Raw genomic sequence first — 27,082 nt, 5'->3', positions numbered from 1 at the left:
ACGAGAACCATAAGACCTTCTCTTAGCTGATAACATCCTTGGCTATTCTCTTGCTTAGATGGCCGTGCGCTACGTCATCATTGCGATGTGACATAGTGCCAAGCTGGTTAATCAAAATTAGAGCCAAGGGTGCCATAGATAAGAGTCAGGTCTCCTGGCTCATACCCAACGGCCAAAGATTAACAACGTGCCCAATGGACACCAACTCTAATATTTATCATTGAGTCTATTTTTAAAAAATATTGATATGGACTCAATGTCTCATCATATTTGGCCAAATTACATAGACATACCAATGTGGTCACTACCTGCTAACAAGTCAACAAGTTCAGTGCTGAAGAGCAGACGGGGTTAGTGCCATGCTGCCGCCGAAGGAATGAGTTGTTGATTAAAAGTATATTCTTTTTATTTCAGTCAACACGTTTCGGAGAACACAGTCTCTTTCATCAGGACAAGATGAAATCAATAATACATGTACAGTTGATTTTTGTCCTGATGAACGAGACTGTGTTCTCTGAAACGCGTTGACTGAAATAAAAAGAATATACTTGTAATCAACAACTCATTCCTTCGGCGACAGCGTGGCACTAACCTCCTCTCCAGCGTTGACGTTATTTCCACGTAGGGCTACGGCAGTCGCCATTCTTGTGGCTTGTTAAAGGGGTTATGAATAACAGAACCTTACATGGTGAGTCTTATTTTTCTAGGATCTCTCCTAGTAATATCTGGTAAGACCCTATCTGAACTTTTTATCCCCAGATTTAACAAGTCAACAAGATTATTTTCTCAAGCTCCTATGTCTTAAATTTTACTTTTCCTATCAATAAATCAATGACACCAAGATTTTTTAGTATTATTTACATATTTTATTATTTCAAAAGACCAAAAATATTTCTTTTATTTCATGCATCCAAAATATACAGCCAAATATACATCATGTATGAACTTGCGTTGACTTATTAAAAAGGTTGTCCACTTTCACCAAACTTTTGCCGGCAGAGTCAGTTAAGTGTAAAAATAGGGCTTTACTTAGCCTTTGGGCAGATGCGAGCAGAAGTTTGAGGAAAGTGGACAACCCCTTTCAGTCAGCTAAAAACAAACATATAACAGATGTAGATGACCTGATATGGTCTTTAAACTGAAAAACAGACTTTATTTTCATTGACGCTCTTAGCTGTTCTACATTCCGGTAATTTTACTCTTTGCGGAACTCAACTCATTTTTGGTAGAACATCCAAGTCCTTAAATGCCACAATGAAGTTGAAGGCTTGGCGAAAAGGTAAGTTGAGGTTTTACAGCTGAGGATATTGATGGTAGGGTATATATCATATATATATATATCATAATTATCTCATTTTGAGGTTTTTTTCCCAACGAAGGTTATCTTATGTCACCCATTTTTGGATATGTTGAGCCAAAAAGAAGGGTAAGGTAGGACACATCTGTACTGTACATTAGTATTATTTTCAAATATATATGGTTTTTCCATTCGGAAGCTAAAAAAATAGAGGATATCCTTCAAAACAACAATGGTATTCTAAAAAAATGAATCATACAATCTATGCAAAGATATGCAATGAACATACCAAAGACATAATAAGTTATAAAAAACAAAGAACTTTCACACTCAACCATAGCAATATAATTTGTGAGATCTGTGCTCAGTTCAATACTAGAAGAGCAATGGCCGAGAAGATGGCAAAGTGCCCCGATTTTGTCCAGAGAGTGGTGGTGCCACTGAACATTGTACCGTTTTGACTTCCATTGTTAGCACTGGTCGAATCATTTGCACTTCTACCTGGATCCAGCACATCTGCATTATGACCATGCAAATTTGTATTGTGGACATTACCATTACCATCTGTACCGGCACCACCATAGGATGATCCACCACTACCTACTCCGGGCGCCATCATATTTGAGTTATTATGGCTATTGTTCTTTATGCTTTCATGGCCCATATTACTGCCAGCACCAGGGTTCTTTGCACCAGAGGGCATTAGATGTGAGTTGTGTCCATTGCCATTGTTGGACCCATCACTATTTGGGTTATTTGGTTGACCATTGGATCCTGGCCCCCCAAAATAGCCATTAGTGTTGGTAGAACCATTGCTATTTGGAGAACCTGGTGATATAAGGTTTGGATTTTGGTTTGGATTATGCATAATATTGCTCCATCCACTACCGACATTGCTTATATTGAAGAACCCATTGTTACCACTGGGGAATGTAGAAGGCATGTTGGGAATATTACTATTGTTCCATGAAAGGCCCAGATTTTTAAAATAGTCACTTAGAGATTTATTATACATGGAATTTACATTATACCCAGATGGACCAGAGCCATTATTCATACCGGGGGGCATCAGGTTAGAGATAAAACTATGGTTTTTGATCCACTCATTGGCTTGGTTGCTGTCATTGAAATGGATAGATCCATTCAATTTTGAAAGAAAATTCTGGATATTATTGAAATAGCTGGAAGAATCATTATTGTTATCGTTGGCTAGCAATTTTGGATCAAAGTTGCTGCCAAAAATCCAAGCTGTCTCATTGCTATCGCTAGATCCTCCTGGGGGTGAATCATGTGTCCAGGAGCTAATGTTGGGGGGTGACCCATTGTTATTTTCCCCTGAAGATATATGGTTTATATAAGATTCAAAACTATCCCATGGACTGCTAGAGCTGCTGCCATTTCCAGAAGTGGGTCCATTGTTTGGATTCGTAAAGGTGGAGTTATAGTTGTTATTTGAGAAATGGTCACTGCCATTGTTATTAAAAGACCCATAATCTCCACCTGGTGAGGCCATATTTGGGTAAGATCCATTGCTGTTGATCCATTCATTGGTTATTCCAGTTACATTGTTGGAACCGTCAGAAGACGTTGAGGAACCATTACTTCCAGGGATATTTGCATTAGACCCTGGTACTGGCGTAGTATGATTCATAGAACTATTGCCAGTTCCATTTCCATGATTGGCAGAAGAGGTTGAGGAGCCATTACCTCCAGTACCATTGGCATACCCTTCAGGTCCCACCATATTATGGTTAGAGCTATTACTATTATTTATCCCAGTCCCGTTACCAGAACTTCCGTTAGATGTTGAGGACCCATTACCTCCAGTGACATTGGCATTTCCTTCAGGAGTCGCCATATTATTGTTGGAGCTATTACTATTATTTATCCCAGTCCCGTTACCAGAACTTCCGCTAGATGTTGAGGAACCATTACCTCCAGTAACATTGACATTTCCTTCAGGAACCGCCATGTTATGGTTGGAGCTATTACTATTATTTACCCCAGAGCCATTACTAGAACTTCCGTTAGATGTTGAGGAGCCATTACCTCCATTGCCATTGGAGTACCCTTCAGGAACCACCATGTTATGGTTGGAGCTATTACTATTATTTATCCCAGAGCCATTACTAGAACTTCCATTAGATGTTGAGGAGCCATTAACTCCAGTTCTATTGGCGTACCCTTCAGGAACCGCTATGTTATTGTTGGAGCTATTACTATTATTTACCCCAGAGCCATTACTAGAACTTTCATTAGATGTTGAGGAGCCATTACCTCCAGTAACATTGGCATTTCCTTCAGGAGCCGCCATGTTATGGTTGGAGCTATTACTATTATTTATCCCAGTCCCATTACCAGAACTTCCATTAGATGTTGAGGATCCATTACCTCCAGTGACATTGGCATTTCCTTCAGGAGCCACCAAATTATTGTTCGAGCTATTACTATTATTTACCCCAGAGCCATTATTCGAACTTCCATTAGATGTTGAGGAGCCATTACCTCCAGTGCCATTGGCGTACCCTTCAGGACCCGCCATGTTATGGTTGGAGCTATTACTATTATTTACCCCAGAGCCATTATTAGAACTTCCATTAGATGTTGAGGAGCCATTACCTCCAGTGCCATTGGCGTACCCTTCAGGACCTGCCATGTTATGGTTGGAGCTATTACTATTATTTACCCCAGAGCCATTATTAGAACTTCCATTAGATGTTGAGGAGCCATTACCTCCAGTGCCATTGGCGTACCCTTCAGGACCTGCCATGTTATGGTTGGAGCTATTACTATTATTTACCCCAGAGCCATTACTAGAACTTCCGTTAGATGTTGAGGATCCATTACCTCCAGTGCTATTAGCTCCAGTAACATTGGCATTTCCTTCAGGTACCACCATATTATGGTTGGAGCTAGTACTATTATTTATCCCAGTCCCATTACCAGAGCTTCCGTTAGAAGGTGAAGAGTTGTTATTTCCAGTGTTATTTGTATACCCTATAGGCATTGAGTTATTCTGGTTGGAGTTATTATTGCTGTTGTTCCATTCATTGGTCAGTTCGGTTCCATTTCCCGAATTGCTGTACCCACCAACTGAAGAGGAGCCAGAACTGCCGGCATTAGAGCTGTTTCCACTTCCTGTTGTGTTGTTTCCTGATGAGGAGATAGAATTTCCAGAACCATTATTGTTAGCATTACCCATATTATAATTGCTAGCACCATGCCCTGAAATATGCTGCTTAATACCAGAATTGTGGGTCTTTGATTTTACATTGTCGGCTGAGTGTCCACCTTTTTGATTGTTATTGGTTAGAAAAATGGGATTTGGATTATATGCACTATTTGTATCACTACCAGAGTTATCAACATTATCGGGACTATTAGGACCTATGCTCTCTGAATTGGATTGATCATCATTCCATTCCAGGTCTATGTCAACTATATCCGTGAATACGGCACTATCATAGTTGCCAAGGTCATTACCATTTGGGAAGTCTGTGTCTGTGTGAGATATTTCCGTGAAGTCGCCATTGTCATAGCTGTTATAGTCATTATTATATGGGAAGTTCATATCACTATTAGAATTTGAGTTGAAAACATAACTATCCTGCCCGTTGTTGATATCATCTGGAAAATTTGTGGGTGAATCCGGGATGGAGCTACTATCACTGATACTATTGTCCATATTAGTTTCGCATGTTGAAATTTGCTGATTAGTATCAGAATTGTCAGGGTTTGGTGTTGTGGGGTTCTGATTGTGCACATTATTATTTCCTTGCATATTAACATTATTATAGTCATCCTCTGTAGTTGTTGAGTGCCCACCGGTCTCATTGTTATTAGCGGATAAAATGGAATCTGGATTATATGCACCACTGGTATCACTACCAAAACTACCTACAGAATCTTGATTATTAGGACCTACACTACATGGTGCCACTGTGGGAGAATTGGATTGATCGTCATTGCCATCTAAGTCTGTGTCAACTATATCCGTGAAGTCGGCATTATCATAGCTGCCAAGGTCATTACCATTTGGGAAGTCTGTGTCTGTGTAAGATATTTCTGTGAAGCCGCCATTATCATAGCTGTTATAGTCATTATTATATGGGAAGTTCATATCATTGGGAGAATTTGAGCTGGAAACAGAACTGTCCTCCCCGTTGTTGATATAATCTATAAAAGTTGGGGGTGCATCCGGCATGGAGCTACTATCACTGATACTATTATCCATATTAGTTACGTATGTTGAAATTTGCTGATTAGCATCAGAATTGTCTGGGTTTGGTGTTGTTGGGTTCATATTTTGCACGTTATTATTTCCTGGCACATTCACATTATTATCATTATTTTCTGTGTTTGTTGAGTATCCACAAGTCTCATTGTTATTAGCTGATAAATTGGTACCTGGATTATACGCCCCACTAGTATCACTACCAGAACTATCAACAGAATCTTGATTGTCAGGACCTACACTACATGGAGCCTCGGTTGGAGAATTAGATTGATCGTCATTCCCGTCTTGGTCTGTGTAAACTACATCCGTGAAGCCGGCATTATCATAGCTGCCAAAGTCATTACCATTTGGGAAGTCTGTGTCTGTGTAAGATATTTCTGTGAAGCCGCCATTGTCATTGCTGTTATAGTCATTATTATATGGGAAGTTCATATCATTGTGTGAATTTGAGTTGGAAACAGAACTGTCCTCCCCGTTGTTGATATAATCTGGAAAAGTTGGGGGTGCATCCGGCATGGAGTTACTATCACTGATACTATTATCCATATTAGTTCCGTATGTTGAAATTTGCTGATTAGCATCAGAATTGTCTGGGTTTGGTGTTGTGGGGTTAAGATTCTGAATATTATAACTATTTTCTGTATTTGTTGAGTGTCCACCGGTATCATTGTTGTTAGCGGATAAAATGGTATCTGGATTATACGCACCACTAGAGCTACCAACATAATCTTGATTATCAGGACTTACACTACCTGGCGCCACTGTGGGAGAATTGGACTGATTGTCATTCCCGTCTAGGTCTGTGTAAACTATATCCGTGAAGCCGGCACCATCATAGTTGCCAAAGTCATTACTATTTGGGAAGTCTGCGTCTGTGTAAGATATTTCTGTAAAGCCGCCATTGTCATTGCTGTTATAGTCATTATTATATGGGAAGTTCATATTATTATCAGAATTTGAGTTGGAAACAAAACTGTCCTCCCCGTTGTTGATATAATCTGGAAATGTTGGGGGTGCATCCGGCATGGAGTTACTATCGCTGATACTATTATCCATATTAGTTTCGTATGTTGAAATTTGCTGATTAGTATTAGAATTGTCGGGGTTTGGTGTTGTGGGGCTCAGATTCTGAACATTATCATTATTTCCTGGCACATTCACATTATTATCATTATTCTCCGTATTTGTTGAGTGTCCACTGGTCTCATTGTTATTAGCGGATAAACTAGTATCTGGATTATATGCACCACCAGTATCACTACTAGAGCTACCAAAAGAATCTGGATTATTAGGACCTACACTACCTGGATCCACTGTTGGAGAATTGGATTGATCGTCATTCCCGTCTAAGTCTGTGTAAACTATATCCGTGAAACCGGCGCCATCATAGTTGCCAAAGTCATTGCTATTTGGGAAGTCTGCGTCTGTGTAAGATATTTCTGTAAAGCCGCCATTGTCATAGCTATTATAGTCATTATTATAAGGGAAGTTCATATCATTGTGAGAATTTGAGTTGGAAACAAAACTGTCCTCCCCATTGTTGATATAATCTGGAAAAGTCGGGGGTGCGTCTGGCATGGAGCTACTATTAATGGTACTACTGGTTGTATAGTCTGTGTAAACTACATCCGTGAAGCTGTCACTATCATGGCTGCCGAAATCGTTACTATTTGGGAAGTCTGGGTAAGATATTTCGGTGAAGCTGCCATTGTCATAATTGCTATAGTCATTATTGTATGGAAAGTTTGTATCATTGTTGTAACTTGAGTTGGAACCAAAACTGTCCTCATAACTGGAGAAATCGGGAAAAGTGGGGGGTTCGTCCGGCATAGAGTTACTATCACTGGTACTATAGTTAGAGTTGGATACACTTCTTTTTTCGAGTACTGATTTTCCTGGTGATAATATAGTGAGCTTGGTTTTCCCTGATGATTTGATAGAGATAGAACTGGACACAACGTGAGTTTCACTATCAGTAACGATACCATCGTTGTCGCTAGTATCATCAACATTTGGAAAGACATTATTGCCATGAGCTAATTTTGGGTTCTCTATGTGTGTGGTGTCTTGGTCAGCTTGGCTTGGTATATTTGAGTTACATAAAGAACCAGTGTTGATAAAATCTTTAAAGGAGTTAAAGGAGGGTTTAGGTTTGACATTCTTACTGTGTGAACCGGTGCCATGTTTGATATTGACATGATGGCCCGTTTTTACTGGCTTGCCTCCAGAAGTGGCATCGGTAGAGGGTCTGTTTTGGATACCTGTTCCCGGAGAAGCATTTCCTGTGGGCACATAGCCACTGACTTGGAGACCGCTCTCTGAAAATTGGCTGTTGCAGAGACTCTCGTTGCAGCACTTTACAGTTGGGGTGCCCAATTTTTGTAACAAGGGTAAGATAGACATATCGCACATTGCTGGTGTAGCACAACCTTTGATCACAGTGGGTATAGTTCGTCCATCTAGGAAACAAACAGAACAACAGTTGACTAGATATCACAGCACGGTTTCTACCTTCCGTGAATATGGTTAGAAGCTTTCAATCATATTGGCAGCTATTATGGAGAGCTATCCAGGTACCTTTGACATATGTTCCTTCAATTTCTAAGCAAGACGTTAGGGCTCCATAGCATTGGGCTTTGACTACCTCCTCAGCTGAGCAACTTGATCCATCAAGTGTATTACAGCTGTAGCATTGCATTCCATTGGGTGTTTTGTCCTCAGATTCAGCATCTACACAGAAGACATAAAGCATTAGTAACTGAATTGCACTGTATTATTTTTCTATATAGCTTTGACTCTTCAAAAGTCTACTAGATGTGGATGATTCATTTTTCAATGTTCAATTTTGCGTTAAGAACATGATGTTCAAGGACAATTGGTGACTCCATCTACTTGAGTTGTGACTGAATCAGGAGGCCATCAATATTTCTATAAAAGGTCCTCTAACCTTAGTTTCAAGTGTTTTATGGTATTTTACAGCCCGTCAAAGGCCAACCAATGGTATAACCCAAAAACATCCAAATTTCCAAAAGGAAAAAATCTGATGTGCCCCTTTCAACTTCTAATAACTGTAAAGATTCCAGTTTTCCTTAAACCTTTCAAAGAAAATCCTGAAGAAGATCATCAGATATTTTCCACCCACCAATATTTTTTGGAATAATATTGTCAACAAAATATTGTGAAACTCCTAAAGTCTCCTAAATATTTGATTTTAAACCCTTTATACAAAATTGATATATGGGCACATAATTGAGAGGTTTAATGTGTCTCGCGAGGGCTCAGAAGTTGAGTTCCTTCCACTGGCGAAAGATTCCGGTTGATAATACACAGTCTGTGTTAAACAGCAGCGATCGGAGCTGACAGCGGCATTCACATGTTATGGCTACAACTGCTCATGCCCTACCCTCACCCCGTGATACCTGCTAAATTCTACTGTTGCTGCCATCTTTGTACTTTGTAGTTGTCTATGCTTCACAGGAGACCTCAATTTTCACTACTGTATATACATCAGTACCGTGGTATTGCAGTATATAGTATAAATGATGAGACGATCATCAGTTAAAATCTCCTAAACAAACTAAGAAATAAAGTAAAAAAAAAACACAAAAAAAGTTTTAAAAAATATTTTTAAAATAAAAACACAAAAATTTGAAACCCCACTTTTCCCCTTTGATCAGATGATCATAAAGTCTCCTAAAGGGACCGAGAAATAAAGGAAAAAATGAAAGAAAAAAAAAATTCAAAAATATTTAAAAAATTAAAACACATAAACATTTTGATTTCCATTTTTTCCCCTATTAAAAAAAACATATTTGATATTACCACACCTGTAAAAGTCCAGTCTATGAAAATATAAATTAATTAATCCATTTGGTAATTAAAATGCTCAGGACCTGACACCTAACTAGCTAACAGACTGAAAACTGACTAGCAAAAGGCATTGTGCGGGCACCATCCCTAATGGGAGGGTGCCTTAAATTAATTGTGCCTCTACGCCATAGGCTGAGACGCATTTCCTGGATATAGAGCGCCAACCCTTTAAGAGGAGGGTCGGTGGGCACGCATGTGGTTTAAGCACACTCCCAGGAGAACTGAGCTGCGTGCACAGGCCCCGTCAAGAAGAAGTAGGAGCACCCATGGACAACACAGGACAGCGGGGCAGGAAGCAACCAGGCTGGGTGTTCCTGCAGGAATGGCGGCGCTACACCACGTAAGGCTATGTTGATTAAAAAGTTAAAAAAAAAGGTTTTGACTCTTGGAGGAACAGGAGGACAAAATAAAAACGTAAAAAAACAAAAAATCACCAAGTCCTTAAAGGGCTAACTATATCAACTATATGAAGGCTTAACGTCCATATGTAATTTTAATCTTCCGGCAGGGCACACTTGGGGGTTCATCCAGGATAGGAATTTTTGTGCTTCCTAAAGTTTTCCTACTGGATTGTTACTGATCATAAAATTCTTCGAACCCTTCGTCTTCTATGTCGTATATTACCTGTGTCACTGTTACAAAAGTTTCCATTACAGCACTGGACAGACACAGAAGATGTTTGAGTGGAGAAAGCCAAGTCTTGGGTACAAGATGGAATCTGTCCACATCCTTTTATGCTTACATCCGCTATGTCACCTTTTGTTAGATAAGAAAAGACAATGATGTTAGGGGGGGGGAGTGCTAAAAATTAGAACTTAATGTTTTCAGGTAATTTTGTAAGATTTATAGTAACAATCTTGTGAACCCCTTAAAATTACCATAATTTTTCTCGACCGGTTGGCCTTGACTGATTACAAAAATGTCCTCTATATTTCTTTATTACTGTCATAAGTCATTTTTATCAATGGAAATATATTTTGGGCATGCCTAATTTTTATATACAACCCTTCCCGTTAGGCATCTACTCACCAAAGGAACCTATGACTTTCATATCCACACACTGGTTCTGTTCGCCCATACATCTCATTGCCTTCATTGAATCACTGTTGCAGGTGGCACCAGGAGATATACACGAGTGACAATAGAGATCATTTTGAGTTTTGTTAGGACCTAAAAATAATAAAATGATAGTCAGAGCTGAAAAGAAACTGATTAAGTTCTACCCAAACCACCAAGTTATCTCATGCCCAATGCACTTGGACCAGCTCTTGCAGATCTAGATTTTGGAAAATTGAACAAACCAAAACTTCTAAACCAAAGTTTGAAAATTATTTAGAAAAAAATTGAATCCGCTTTTTCCAAAATGGCCGTTAAAATTTATGAAATCATGATAGGATGAGACAAACTCCTAGGGGCTCTTTTATTACAAGCCACCCAGTTCAATTTCTGTGAAACAAGCCTTCCCTGGGCAGCTTTGAAATCTATGATCACCTTAGGATACAAGATGGTCAGTTTAGCTAAAGCCCTTGTGCATGGCCTGATTATTGGCCGAAGTTCTCAGTCAATATCAATCATTGTCTCACGTGAATATAACAGTGCTCAGCCAACAAATGACTTCGACTGATTGGATAATTTTTGCAGATCTAAAAATTATTTTTTCATTGGTGAATTTTCCCATGTTAACATGGGATGTGCTATTCTTAATATATGATGGTTCATCCACATGCAAATTGAATTAGCCTATGTTAAGGGGCCTTAAACAAAAGAGGATTGGCTTGATTGTATCATTGAGTTGGTTGTTTCTATTGTTGAGTTGGTTATATTTACTTGGTTATATTGGCTTGGTTCTATAGATGAAATGGTTGTATCGACTTGGTTACATTGGCTTGCCATTATTGTCGAATTGAATGTACCTACTTGGTTATATCGACTTGGTTCTATAGTTGAAATGCTGTATCGACTTGGTTATATCGGCTTGCCTTTATCGTCGAGTTGGTTGTAATTACTTGGTTGTACCGAATTAGTTATATTGGCTTGCCTTTGTTGTTTAGTTGGTTGTAACTACTTGCTTATATCGGGTTGGTTCTATAGTTGAAATGCTGTATCGACATGGTTATGCTGGCTTGCCTTTATCGTTGAGTTGGTTTTATCTACTTGGTTATATCGGCTTGGTTCTATAGTTAAAATGGTTGTATCGACTTGGTTATATTGGCTTGCCTTTATCGTTGAGTTGGTTGTATCTAATTGGTTATATCAACTTTGTTCTGTAGTCAAAATGCTTGTATCGACTTTGTTATATTGGCTTGCTATTATCGTTGAGTTGGTTGTATCTACTTGGTTATATCGGCTTGGTTCTATAGTTGAAATGGTTGTATCTACTTGGTTATATTGGCTTGCCTTTATCATTGAGATGGTTGTATCTAATTGGTTATATCGACTTTGTTCTGTAGTCAAAATGCTTGTATCGACTTTGTTATATTGGCTTGCTATTATCGTTGAGTTGGTTGTATCTACTTGGTTATAGCAGCTTGGTTCTATAGTTTAAATGGTTGTATCGACCTGGTTATATCGGCTTGGTTGTATCATTGAGTTGGTCGTATCTACTTGGTTATATCAGCTTGGTTCCATAGTCAAAATGCTTGTATTGACTTAGTTATATTGGCTTGGTTCCATAGTCGAAATGCTTGTATCGACTTAGTTATATTGGCTTGCCTTTATCGTTGAGTTGATTGTATCTACTTGGTTACATCAGCTTGGTTCTATAGTTGAAATTGTTGCATCGACTTGGTCATATTGGCTGCCTTTATCGTTGAGTTGTTTGTATCTACTTGGTTACATTGGCTTGCATTTATCGTTGAGTTGATTGTATCTACTTGGTTACATCGGCTTGGTTCTATAGTTGAAATGGTTGCATCGACTTGGTCATATTGTCTTGCCTTTATCACTGAGTTGTTTATATCTACTTGGTTACATTGGCTAGCCTTTATTGTTGAGTTGGTTGTATCTACTTGGTTATATCAGCTTGGTCCTATAGTTGAATTGGTTGTATTGACATGGTTATATTGGCTTGCCTTTATCGTTGAGTTGATTGTATCTCCTTGGTTACATCGGCATGGTTCTATAGTTGAAATGGTTGCATCAACTTGGTCATATTGGCTTGCCTTTATCGTTCAGTTGTTTGTATCTACTTGGTTACATTGGCTTTGTTCTATGTGTCGGCATGGTTATATTAGCTTGCTTATATCGTTGAGTTGTTTGTAACAGCTTGAGTGTATCTTTAAGTCCATAAATCTGCCTGTGTAAACTTGTCTTTATTTTACCATGACCAACAATGGTTCTTCACAAAAAATCCCATCACGCATAGTCAAGAACCTTTGGACCGATTCATTAAGACTAGTGTTGTATATGTCAGTCTTAATGAAGGGGCATAGTGGGGCAAGATGCATCAAAGGGGTGCCCCCACTTAATTATTTAATGCATCTTCTCAGTAGTGTGCACCTTCGTCAGCTACTAGAGTAATATTTCAGGCTTAAGTTATGCAGCTTTGATGAAGTCAGTGGGTGCATGCCACATATAGCACATATTTTATTTTATTTTAGCCCATGGTCTGCTCACTTGCCAAAAGTTTACAAAAAATGCCAAAAGTTTACAAAATTTTCAAGTAACACAAAAATTTTGCAACTTTTTACATTTTTTATGCTAGAAAAATTATGTAAACACTTTGACGAATCAACCCTCAAGACTTTTTAATCTTTAATTAACTTCTGATAGAGGAGGCATCTTGGAGTAATTCAACAAACAGTGATCTCCAGTGATCGAAGTCATGTGCACTCTTGAATAGTCGTGTGGATTATGATCTCTTCAATGTTGAGGTTTGGCCACATCCTAGAGGGTTGTACACACCATAATGAAAAATATCCATTTGTTGCCCAAAATGGAACCTAATATTAGGTTGTCAAATGGCCTACCGTTCATCGACAGTTGACAAAACAAGACCGTGAAATGAAGCCAAACCTAAAGACGTCAATAGAGCAAATTCAATTCTCGTAAACTAACACCTTTCAACACTTAATGATCTTCAATCCCAATCATCACAAAGAATGTAACCTGAAAATATACGGCTACTGTACCTGAGATTTCTTTAGTGTTACAAAGGTCTGAGTCGCACAAATCCTGCTGCAGGGATAAGGTGATCCGATCATTTGGGGATACTGATATTTTTTGGGAACTTGTAGTTGAGTTAATGCAGCCCTTAAATATTTTCTGCACCTTACAAGGAACTTTGTAAAAAAAAATGAAATTTATATTAATTATGCACAACAATTACGAATAATAGGCAATTACACTTTCCAAATCTACATTATCATGTTGACATCATGTTTATAGAGTCCCCGAAGGGTCAATGTACTTCTAGTTCTCTTGGTAACTCCAACAATATTTGACAATGGGCTTAGAAGAAAGAAGGTCCATTTTGGGGGTGTTTTAAATAATGTAAAAACATAAGCCGACCAGTTCCAAAAATTAAAACTACTAGTGAAGTGAATATATTGATTTTCTAATGTGTTGGAAGCAGGACAACTGGGCGAACATCAGAACTTGACCATGGAGCAACGGAAAAGGACTAAGGTGACCTACTATGTAGACGGTTGTTGGATGCGCATCACCTACTCAGGTAAGAGATGGCACCGGGATGCACTAAGGGAGGAAGCCAAGCCGGCAGAGCTAGTGTGTTGGAGCAATGTTCTGGTGGAGACCTCCAATGGATGTGATACCTACCTAATATTTTGCAAATCCAACATCACCCTAAAGCCTGCTTTATACCTTACAATTAAGCATACGATATCGTATGCGATGTGACACGCCCCCATTGTATGTGCGACACGTTCAATTTGTTGACCGTGTCGCACAAACGATTAATTGCTGTCACACGTACTTACCCTTCCATACGACCTCGATGTAGGTGGCGAAAATCCACTTCCTGGAGTGGGAGGGACGTTCGGCGTCACAGCAAAGTCACAATGCGGCCGGCCAATTGAAGCGGAGGGGCGGAGATGATCGGGACATAAACATCCCACCCACCTCCTTCCTTCCGCATTATCGGCGGGAGTCGCGTGATGCAGGTAAGATCTGTTCATCGCTCCCGGGGTGTTACACACTGCAATGTGTGCTGCCTCAGGAACATTGAACAACCCGACGTGCAATTTTTAGTAAATGAACGACGTGTATGCGACGAATGGTTTTACGTTCAATCGTAATCGCACATAGCTGTTGCACACTACAACACCACTAACGATGCCGGATGTGCGTCACTTACGACATGACCTCGCCGACACATCGTTAGATATGTTGTAGTGTGTAAAGCCCAATTTAATGGCAGTGGGATCACCTCATTTCAGTGCCTCTTTTAACAGGTAATGCTGGGTCAGGAATGGAGGAACATGACAAAGATCAAGGTTATGACTTGTGTCTAAATTCCCAAATCACAATTTCATCAATCATCTGTAGGAGGTGCTGGAAAAACAAGTCCAATCCATGGAGACCACATTGAGCAAATTAAAAGATATAAAGAATCTGCTGCTAATGACTTTGGTAAGAGATACTACAGGTCACCTTCAGAGGTGTAACGCTTGCGGCCGGTGTAGGGGCAGCGAGCGGGATTAGTGGACCCACTGGACCACACTGGGACCCGAGCTTACCCTTTAGTTGGAGGAGCATAACTAAGTGCTCACCATGAGGCAGATGCCAGGTACCACTCCAAGGGCAGTGAGCGGAACTGCAGCTGACCCCAGGACAGGAGACGGACTCAGGTACGTACACAGATGCGGGCAGGAACAGGTGAAATGACCAAGGCAGGCAGGTATGGACAGGTATGGTTGGCATGGTAGGGACAGATAGGTATGTGAAGGCAGACTCTGGTAAAGGGCACAGACACAGAGAAAATGGGACAGGAGCTCAGGACCTGACAGCTAGATAGACTAGTAAACTGACTAAGTGGTTGAGCAGGCACCTCCCCTAGTGGGAGGGTGCCATAAATACACACTGCCTCTCAGGCATAGGCTGAGAGGCATTTCCTGGGAATAGTACATTGGCCCTTTAAGAGAAGGGGCAGTGCGCATGTGCATGCCCTAAGCACATTCCTGCGTGCACAGGCCCCAGGGGGGGAAAGAGGCAACAGCACACAAGGATGGCTGGGGGGAGTGTAAGGGAGGACGTGACTCGGCTGGGGTAGTGAGTAAGTCAGTATTCCCGCAGGGATACCAGCAATACAAGAGGTCTTGTGGAGTCCAGGCTTTGACAGGTCAGAGCAGTTTTGGTGGCACAAGTGGTTTTAATGTTTTGGTTGAGAGGTGTCTTGTGCTAAAATATCTGTACGTCTAATAAGGGAGGGACTTTTTTTTTATTCCAAAATCCAAACCCAATGGTACATCAACTCTATAACAAGGGGCTACTTACAGGAATCTACAAACAGGGCGGTGGTGGAGCACTTGTAATTGGCTCCAGGACACGTCACTTCGTTTGGACTGCACCAATCACTACCTACACATGTGTGACACTTCAAGGAATGGGCTAAAAAAGAGAAAACAGAAAATATATTAGAAGCTTGAACCATAAAGTTACATAATTTAATCCATAATTATCCATATTTGCGCCATATTGATATGAGATCTGGATTTTTTTTGTTAGAATATAACATTAGAATGGGACTCTCAGCTGAAGGCCTCATCAATATCGTGAACTTAGGGGGTCACTTTTCTCAACAGTGGAACCCAACCTCTAACCAGATTGGGTCATTCTTTTTTTCATTGACAATTCCGAGTTCTAATCCTAGAATCCTCCATGTTACAAGAACCTAAGGTGTTAAGGTACAAACAATTATTCTACGATGGTCAAGGTTTTGATGTATCCAATTTTCATAACCATCTACCCAAAAATAGCCTCTAAGATGTTGAAAACATTGAATTACATATGGAACCACTATGCTAAAAAGTTTCCAAAAACAACTTCCAAATTATATAATTTTGATTGACTTTCCAGGTATAGTTGACTACATGTTTATCTGAATATTTTACGGGGGGTGTGAAAACCTATGCAACAAGCTATTTTTTCAGTTTATTATGCTTTTATCTGTTACAGGGCGTGTAGTCTTATATCAGCTGTATAATGTAGGGCAGGTACATATTTCTCTTATAAGATTTATTTACACAGAGCTCATAAATACAGAAGAACATATTTAATTATAGAATAGCATTTGTTTTTTCTACATATATATTCCTGTAATTCTTGCCGAGTAGGTGACATTGAATTGAGTTGTACAGAAGGTGTGTCATGTAATAGTATTGTGATACTCATTATTTTTCAGCTGTTATAGATCCCTTGAATATTCCGTTTTTTGTTTTTTATAATCCTCCATATGGTTTCAGAGCTTTGGGCTTTTTTATTTAGTGCCAATTTTTATAGTCTTTACCAAAGGGGCAGTGCTCACAGGTTAACAATTTGGAGGAGCCTAAGGACATGCCCCAGAGGATTCCGAAAGCCACACACACTTTTGAAATGTCCCTAAAAAGTAGCACTAAATAAAAAGTCCCATATCTCTGGAATTTATAGCAGATTTACAAAAAAACATCCATTTATTATTATACTTATACCTTTTTTTGTCTAGTTTTTGGTGTTCTTAGCTTGTTTTTGATTTTAACCATTTTTAAATCTATTGATTTTTTTTATATTCGCCAATGTGGGCATTATTTTTGATTCACAAAGATTTGAGTCCAATCTGATTGGTCGATTTCCCTTTTCTAAATATTCTCAATTTTCAAATTTCAAATATGCTCAAAAGAAGTCACATGTTCAACTAAAAATGTCCTAAAATTTGCACAAAAAATTTCAGACTAAAGGCCGCTTTACATGCTGCTAGCGTGCGTACCCGCTCCCATCGTTTGTGCGTCACGGGCAAATCACACACAAAATCGCGCGGACCCGTCACACTACTTACCTGCCTAGCGCCGTCGCTGTGACCGGCAAACCGCCTCCTTTCTAAGGAGGCGGTTCGTTCGGCGTCACATCGATGTCACTAAGCAGCCACCCAATAGAAGCGGAGGGGCGGAGATGAGCGGGACGTAACATCCTGCCCACCTCCTTCCTTCCTCATTGCCGGCGGCCGCATGTAAGGTGAGGTTCCTTGTTCATGCGGTGTCACACATAGCGATGTGTGCTGCCGCAGGAAGGACGAACAACATCGTACCGGCAGCAGCAACGATAATTGGGAATAGGGGGGCATGTCACCGATTAGCGATTTTGAACGTTTTTGCGACGATTCAAAATCGCTCATAGGGGTCACACGCAACGACATCGCTAACGCGGCCGGATGTGCGTCACAAATTCCGTGACCCCAACGACATCACTTTAGCGATGTTGTAGCGTGTAAATCGGCCTTAATTTCAGAATATTATCCTTCCAAGGGCACATTTAAAGAATAGTAAGGTGTAAATAAAAAACGGGTGAAAGAGAACAAAAACTAGACAAAAAAAGGATGCAAATGCAATAGTTATCATGTGGAAAACACCAAACAAAATCCATTAAAGCAAACATCTTTAGCTTATTTCCACCACTAAAGACGTGAAAAAAAGAAATTGCAAAATCAAATATATCCCCAAAGTTATGCAATCATATCCATACTAGGACTATAAAAGTAATAAAAAAGGATACAAACTATATCTCCAGGATTTCTTATAAGATTAAAAACACATTTAGTATTGCCTTCTCTGTAATGATTAATTATATACATTGATCCTATATGGCAAACTCTGGCAAAAAAAATCTAGAAAGCAGTTCCAGAATGCCAACAATTCCAATTATCCACTACTTACTAGAGATGAGTGAATTGATTTGATTGGTTATGAATTTTCCCAAAAATTTGAAATGCCAGAATCCAAATTTTTGGGGATTCGATTCTTAGGAATACAGCAAAATAATACCAACTATTTTGCCAGATCCTACTGATGGGGGTTCTATGATAAGAAAAATTATATCCACTTGATCTAGGCCCACCCCTCACATGCAACTTTCTGCCTATTCTCTGCTCGCTTTGGATCTCCCTTCAAATCATTCTTCTATTCAGAGTGGTCTTTGGTTCAGATCTTCCAGCACTGAGTGAACCTCATGCAGTCACTTGGGAAGCATCACATTTCATTTCAATGACGTGTGGCGCATCCCGAATGACCACAAGAGGCCACGTTATAGCCACAAAACTTGGACTGAAGGCCAAAGAGAATGTTGACCCAAAGACCAGATAGAATATTGATCTGAAGACTGAAAAAAAGACTAATGAGAAGATTGATCTGAAGATCCAAGAGACGACTGTCATGAAGACTGATCCAAAGACTCAACAGAAGGTTGATCTGGAGACCAATTATAAAACAAAAGAAAACTGATCTAACGACTGATCCAAAAACCATACAGAATATTAATCTGAAGACCAATCCCAATAGTCAAGAGAAGACTGATCTGAAGACTGGTTTTAATACCGTAGAGACGATGGATCCAAAGACTGAACAGAAAACTGATTTCAAGACCGATTCAAAGTCTGAAGAGACAACTAATCTGAAAACTGGTCCAAAGACTAAAGTGAAAATTGATCTGAAGACTGATCCAAAGAGCAAAGTGAAGATTGATGTGAATACTGATCCAAAGACCCCAGAGAAAACAGATCTGAAGACTGATTTAAAAACTTAAGAGATGACTTATTCAAAGACCCAACAGAAAACTGATCTGAAGACTGACCCAATACCCATAAAGAAGATTGATCTGAAGACCAATCCAAAAGCCTTAAGGCCCCTTTACACACTGCAACATCGCAAACTACATCGCTGTAACATCACCGGTTTTGTGATGTAATAGCGACCTCCCCAGCGACATTGCAGTGTGTGAAACGCATCAGCGACCTGGCCCCTGCTGTGAGGTTGCTCATCACTACACATCTCTCAGGACCATTTTTTGGTCCTTTGTTTCCCGCTGTGCAGCATGCATCGGTGTGTTTGACACCATTACAGCGACTTTGTTAGCGACTTCCCTTTCAAAAAGCTGCTTTAACCCCTTAACGACCTTTGACGTACTGGGTACGTCATGGTGACATGGTGCTAAACGACCCATGACGTACCCAGTACATCATGGCGAAATCGGGGTCCCGGAGCCCCGGGGAAGTGAAATTTGTTTAATTGAACTGTAGATTCGGGAAGGAGGGGACCTCTGCCTGACCTCAGGAGGGGTGGTGCCTCCTCCCCGAACCTACAGAGGCTGTGATTGGCTGACGAACGCCGCTCAGCCAATTACAGTCACTGTAATGTTCCAGCCATTGAAAATGGCTGGAACATTGAAATCCAGCCCTGATCAGTGCTGCTGTAGCACTGGCCATTGGCTGGAGCTGGGTGATCGGTGCTTCACCCGCCCCCAGCTCTGATTGGAGAGACCGGTCTTGTGACCGATCTCTCCAATTACCGTGGATCTGTGGTGCCGGTGACCTGTGTCCGTCCCTGAAAGCCGAGAAGAGCGGTCTCTGCGGGTGCCCATCGGTAAGTTGCTGCCCCCACCGCCCACCCCTGTCCCCGATCGCCCCGCCAGCCCCGCCGCTGTCTCCTATCGCCCCGCCAGCCCCGCCGCTGTCTCCAATCGCCCCGCCGCTGTCTCCGATCGCCCCGCCCGCCACCGCCAGCCCCGCTGCTGTCTCCGATTGCCCCGCCCGCCAGCCCCAGCAACGCCGCTGTTGCTGATCGCCCCGCCCGCAACCGCCAGCCCAGCCGCTGTCTCTGATCGCCACCGCCAGCCCCGCCGCTGTCGCCGATCGCCCCACCCGCCATTGCCAGCCCCACCGCTGTCTCCGATAGCCACCGCCAGCCCCACCGCTGTCGCCGATCGCCCCACCCGCAACTGCCAGCCCTGCCGCTGTCTCCGATCGCCACCGCCAGCCCCGCCGCTGTCGCCGATTGCCCCGCCCGCCACTGCCAGCCCCCCCGCTGTCTCCGATAGCCACCGCCAGCCCCACCGCTGTCGCCGATCGCCCCGCCCGCAACCGCCAGCCCCGCCACTGTCTCCGATCGCCACTGCCAGCCCCGCCGCTGTCGCCGCTCGCCCCGCCCGCCACCGCCAGCCCCACCGCTGTCTCCGATCGCCACTGCCATTTCCCATCATCCATCTGCTGCGCCCTTTCCCATTCTCTGCCGCTCCTTTATCCACTGCGCCCTTTCCCATCTTACATCCGCTGCGCCCTTTCCCATCCTCTGCCGCTCCTCCATCCGCTGCGCCCTTTCCCATCTTCCATCCGCTGCCGCTCGTCCATCCGCTGCGCCCTTTCCCATCTTCCATCCACTGCGCCCTTTCCCATCCTCTGCCGCTCCTCCATCCGCTGCGCCCTTTCCCATCTTCCATCCGCTGCGCCCTTTCCCATCCTCTGCCGCTCCTCAATCCGCTGCGCCCTTTCCCATCTTCCATCCGCTGCGCCCTTTCCCATCCTCTGCCGCTCCTCCATCCGCTGCGCCCTTTCCCATCTTCCATCCGCTGCGCCCTTTCCCATCCTCTGCCGCTCCTCAATCCGCTGCGCCCTTTCCCATCTTCCATCCGCTGCGCCCTTTCCCATCCTCTGCCGCTCCTCCATCCGCTGCGCCCTTTCCCATCTTCCATCCGCTGCGCCCTTTCCCATCCTCTGCCGCTCCTCCATCCGCTGCGCCCTTTCCCATCTTCCATCCGCTGCGCCCTTTCCCATCCTCTGCCGCTCCTCCATCCGCTGCACCCTTTCCCATCTTCCATCCGCTGCGCCCTTTCCCATCCTCTGCCGCTCCTTCATCCGCTGCGCCCTTTCCCATCTTCCATCCGCTGTGCCCTTTCCCATCCGCTGCCGCTCCTCCATCCGCTGCGCCCTTTCCCATCTTCCATCCGCTGCGCCCTTTCCCATCCTCTGCCGCTCCTCCATCCGCTGCGCACTTTCCCATCTTCCATCCGCTGCGCCCTTTCTCATCTGCTGCCCCGCCCTCTCGCATCGCATTATCCAGCGCAGTTGCTCGCTTCCAGACTGGAGTGGATGATGCGATGCGAGACTCGTGCATTGCTCTCACGTTTGGCACTGGTCTTAGTGGCAGGCGCTCATATTTTTTTTTTTTATTCATTTTTTTTTTTTACTGATGTCTGTATTTTTTATTTTGCCAAACTAATTTTTTTGTATGGGGGGGTCTAGTTTCCAAAATGGGATCACATGTGGGGGAGCTCCATTGTTTAGGCACCTCAGGGGGTCTCCAAATGCAACATGGCGTCTGCTAATAATTCCAATCAATTTTACTGTGAAATGGCGCTCCTTCTCTTCTGAGCCCCGCCGTACGCCCAAACAATTGATTTCCACCACATATGAGGTACCTGTGTACTCAGGAGATATTGCACAATACATTTTATGGTGCGTTTTTTCCAGATACCCTTGTGAAAAAAAGCTACCTGTTTGAAAAAACAATTTTGTGGTAAAAAAAAGAATAAAATATTTTCACGGCTGAACATTACAAACGTTTGTGAAGCCTCCAGGGGTTCAAAGTGCTAACTAAACAGCTAGATAAATTCCATGAGGGGTCTAGTTTCCAAAATGGGGTCAATTGTGGGGGAGCTCCATTGTTTAGGCACTTCAGGGGGGTCTCCAAACGCAACATGGCGTCCGCTAATAATTCCAACCAATTTTGCTGTGAAATGGCGCTCCTTGCCTTCCGAGTCCTGCTGTGTGCTCAAACATTTGATTTCCACCACATATGAGGTATCTGCGTACTCAGGAGAAAATGCACAATACATTTTATGGTGCATTTTTTCCTGATACCCTTGTGATAAAAAAAGCTACCTGGTTGAAGCAACAGTTTTGTGGTAAAAAAAAATGTTTTTCTTTTCACGGCTCAACGTTATAAACGTCTGTGAAGCCCCCAGGGGTTCAAAGTGCACATCAAACATCTAGAAAAAATATTTGAGGGCTCTAGTTTCCAAAATGGGGTCACTTATGGGGGGAGCTACATTGTTTAGGCACCTCAGGGAGTCTTCAAACCCGACATGGCGTCCGCTAATGAGTGCAGCTAATTTTGCACTCAAAAATTCAAATGGCGCTCCTTGCCTTCCGAGTCCTGCCGTGTACCCAAACATTTGATTTCCACCACATATGGGGTATCTGCGTACTCAGGAGAACATGCACGATACATTTTATGATGCATTTTTCCTGATACCCTTGTGAAAATACTAATTTTTATGGCTAAAGTAACATTTTTGTGTTAAAAAAGTAAAATTTTCATTTTTTCTTCTACATTGCTTTGGTTGCTGTGAAGCTCCTAAAGGGTTAATAAACTTCTTGGATGTGGTTTTGAGCAGAGTGAGGGGTGCAGATTTTAGAATGTGGTCACTTTTGGGTATTTTCTGTCGCCTAGGGTTCTCAAATCACTCCAAATGTGATGTGGTACCTAAAAAATTTTTTTTTGTAAATTTTGTTGGAAAAATGAGAAATTGCTGATGAACTTTGAACCCTTCTAACTTCCTAACGGAAATTTTTTTTTTTTCAAAAATTGCGCTGGTGTAAAGCAGACAAGTGGGAAATGTTATTTAGTAACTATTTTGTGTGACATATCTCTCAGATTTATGGGCATAAAATTTCAAATTTTGAAAACTGCGAAATTTTCAAAATTTTCGCCAAATTTCCGAAATTTTCACAAATAAATGCAAAACATATTGGCCTAAATTTACCACTGACATGAAGTACAATATGTTACGAAAAAACAATCTCAGAATCGCCAGGATCCGTTGAAGTGTTCCAGAGTTATAATCTGTAAAAGTGACACTGGTCAAAATTGCAAAAAATGGCCGGGTCTTTAAGGTGAAAACAGGCTGGGGGCTGAAGGGGTTAACACGTCCCCAATGACTAGCTAGGTCGTTTTGCAGGTCCATATCGCTGTTGCATCATTTTCCAGGTAGGCCTGTTTGACAGCTCACCAGCGACTCACCAGAGACTTTGTAGCGATCCCGGCCAGGTTAGCATCGCTGGTGGGATCGCTAGAAAGTCTCAGTGTGTAAAGGGTCCTAAAGGGGCCTAAAGAGATAACTGATCTGAAGACTTATGCAAGACCCAAGAGATAACTGATCTGAAGACTGATTCAAAGAGTCAACAGAAGACTTATCCAAAGACCCAACAGAAAACTGATCTGAAGACTGACTCAATACCCATAAAGAAGATTGATCTGAAGACCAATCCAAAAGCCATCTGAAGACTGGTCCAAAGTGAAGATTGATCTGAAGACTGATCCAAAGACCAAAGTGAAGATTGATGTGAATACTGATCCAAAGACCCCACAGAAAACAGATCTGAAGATTGAGTGAAAGACTCAAGAGACGACTTATCCAAAGACCCAACAGAAAACTGATCTGAAGACTGTTTCAAAGATTCAAGGGAAAACTTATACAAAGGCAAAAGAGAAAATTGAACTAAATACTGATCCAATACCCACAGAGAAGACTGATCTGAAGACCGATCCAAAGGCCAAAGAGGTAACTGATCTGAAGACTTATCCAAAGACCCAACAGATAACTGATCTGAAGACTGATCCAAAGTGAAGATTGATCTGAAGACTTATCCAAAGACCAAAGTAAAGATTGATGTGAATAATGATCCAAAGACCCCAGAAAAAACAGATCTGATGACTGATTCAAAGACTCAAGAAAAGACTTATCCAAAGACCCAAGAGAAAACGGATCTGAAGATTGATCCAATATCCATAGAGAAGATTGATCTGAAGACTTATCCAAAGGCCAAGAGGTAACTGATATGAAGACTTATCCAAAGACGCAAGAGAAAACTGGTCTGGAGACTGATCCAAAGTGAAGATTGATCTGAAGACTTATCCAAAGACCAAAGTGAAGATTGATGTGAATAATGATCCAAAGACCCAATAGAAAACAGATCTGAAGACTGATTTAAAGACTCAAGATACAACATACAAAAACAGAAAACTGATCTGAAGACCACTCAAGAAAAGGCATTTCCAAAGACCCAAGATAAAACTGATCTGAAGACCACTCAAGAAAAGACTTTTCCAAAACCCAAGAGAAAACTGATCTGAAGACTTATCCAATACACATAGAGAAAATTGATCTGAAGACCAATCCAAAGACTCAAGACATGACTGATCTGAAGACTGATTCAAATACAGTAGAGAAGACGTATCCAAAGACCAAAGAGAAGACTGATGTAAAATCCCATCCAAAGATCGAAGTGAACAGGAGACTGATCTAAAGACTAATGCAATGACCAAAGAGAATACTGGTCTGAAGACTGACCCTAAGTAAATGGAGGATCAGGTGGGAAGCTGTGGCAGCAGGAAAGGTGAAGGGTGGTCCTAAGACAGAAAAACGATGTATAATCTTTGTTTTAAAACCCTTTGATGCCCCTCAGCTTATTTAGCTTTGGGATCTTTAGAGTTCTTAAAGAATAATAGAAGCAGTTTTCTAAAACCACATTTTTGGTGACTCTCCCATCTCTAATCCATGTAATACTACAAAAAAAAAACATTAAAATTATTTTTGGACATTCATTATGAAAAGGGAAATCCAATTAGACAATTCCACCAACGGACTAATAGGAGAGGATATTGATATATTTAGTAGTTAATTAAAGTTAATTATTTCTCTGTATGAGGTGTGGCACATGTCCGCTCTTAGTACGCCCAGCCCCGGCCAATGCCTAATAATACCAGTAATTACACCCTCAGATCATCAGCACTTTCTCTTCTTCCAGAATGAAAAATTATCTTTCTTCTTTCACGAAGCCTCCCAGCCTCCTCCCGCTCGCTCTTACACCCTAAAGTTTCTCACCCGCGCCCATAACTTCTGACTTAATTACATTTTCACCTTTGATACATTTATGAATCCTATTAAGACTTGTGTTTTCCCATCCTGCCCATTATGTAGAAATCACAAGTTTTAATTTATACAAATAATTAGAATTATCAAGTACTCGTATCTATCTGGAAGGCGGATGCAGATGTCAAGTTTATTATCCGGTGTGACAATAAGTAAAATGTGAAAAATACATCAATATATATTTTTACATAGTACTGTATGGAAGTTACAATTAACTTTTTAATGCATTTTTCGGCATGAAAAACACAGGATATTGGCAGAAATTACGAGAATTTTTGATGGGAAGCCATTTTGAATTCAGTGTGCTGGAAAATTGCCATGTTGGGTATTTTAAAAAACATACCGGAGGTGAAAATATGCTAAAAAAAACATGTAGAGTTGGTTCTCATGGAGACCTTCATTTTTCAAACAATAGAAATAATGAAAAGGTTACTCTCCTGCGCCGCCACAAGGTCCAAACGGTATAAGGTGGAATATCATTTATTGGTCAACGCGTTTCAAAGCCATCAAGACTTCTTCATCAGGACAATCAGGTTTGGCATACAAGTTACGCATTTTTCATTGATAGTATTTGTACCTAGCACCATTTACGGCGATGTAACGTTCACATGTTCCTTTTTTTGCTGATCGAATGGTTCTCGGAGAGATGTCCGATATTGATCTGAGTGCCAGATAAAAATCGGCAATGCAAGTCTACAGGTCCATGAATAAATTGGACCGTACTCGGATGTTTTCTGTTTTTGATGGACTGCAAGATAGGAGAAGGTGGAGAAACTTTTTATTTTTGCTTCTCATCCAAGAAATATTGATGAAACTTGGATCAAACTCTGAACAAAACTACCGTTTCTCGCGGACATGAAAAAAAATGGACGTCTGAATGTTTGCATGTTTGCATCATCTATTGGAATATTCAGTAAATTCTCTTTAATCCACATCAAATATTTCCAAACATTTGAAAATCAACACTCAAGTCCCTTTAATTCTACATTACGGGACCCTAACCCTAACCCTGCACATTGCGGGACCCTAACCTTACACATTGCGAGACTCTAACCCTAACCGTACACATTGCGGGACCCTAACCCTGCACATTATGGGATCGTAACCCTAACCTTAACCCTACACATTTCTGGACCCTAACCCTACACATTGCGAGACCCTAACCCTACACATTGCGAGACCCTAACCCTACACATTGCGGGACCTTAACCTTAACCCTGCACATTACGGAACCGTAACCCTATCTCTACACATTGCAGGACCCTAACCCTAGCCCTGCACATTACGGGACCGTAACCCTAACCCTAACCCTACATATTGTGACACCCTAACCCTATACATTGCGAGACCCTAACCCTACACATTGCGAGACCCTAACCCTACACATTGCGGGAACCTAACCCTAACCCTGCACATTACGGAACCGTAACCCTAACCCTAACCCTTCACATTGCAAGACCCTAACCCTGCATATTACGGGACCGTAACCCTAACCCTACACATTTTGGGACCCTAACCCTAACCCTACACATTGTGAGACCCTAACCCTGCACATACGGGACCATAACCCTAACTGCACATTTTCCATATTTCGGTAACAAGTTATATTTTGTTTTCTCATCAAAATGATCAATTCTGGATCTTACCTGGAATAACCAAAGCCACCAGGCAGCCCAGCAGCAGGAACCTCTCCGCCATGTGCGCCCCCATCCTGAGCTCTCCCCCGTGTGCCAAGAGCCAAGGCACAGAGTGAAGTATATATATAC

At 41.7% G+C, this 27,082-nt stretch overlaps 1 protein-coding gene across 1 annotated transcript; it reads right to left on the bottom strand.

Annotated features, from left to right (window-relative positions):
• Positions 1 to 855: 855 nt before the first annotated feature.
• LOC142256848 (uncharacterized) lies at positions 856 to 27,039 on the bottom strand. The gene is made up of 7 exons (XM_075328777.1): positions 26,963 to 27,039; positions 15,858 to 15,971; positions 13,535 to 13,684; positions 10,434 to 10,574; positions 10,029 to 10,160; positions 8,112 to 8,264; positions 856 to 7,993 (listed from the first exon to the last, which is right to left on the bottom strand). The coding sequence occupies exons 1-7, from the start codon at positions 27,024 to 27,026 to the stop codon at positions 1,662 to 1,664; spliced, it is 7,086 nt and encodes a 2,361-aa protein (XP_075184892.1). The 5' UTR covers positions 27,027 to 27,039; the 3' UTR covers positions 856 to 1,661.
• Positions 27,040 to 27,082: the final 43 nt, after the last annotated feature.

The sequence above is a fragment of the Anomaloglossus baeobatrachus genome, chromosome 11 (assembly GCF_048569485.1).
Source record: "Anomaloglossus baeobatrachus isolate aAnoBae1 chromosome 11, aAnoBae1.hap1, whole genome shotgun sequence".
Lineage (NCBI taxonomy): Eukaryota > Metazoa > Chordata > Amphibia > Anura > Aromobatidae > Anomaloglossus > Anomaloglossus baeobatrachus.
This window is presented reverse-complemented; position numbering and strand designations above follow the sequence as displayed.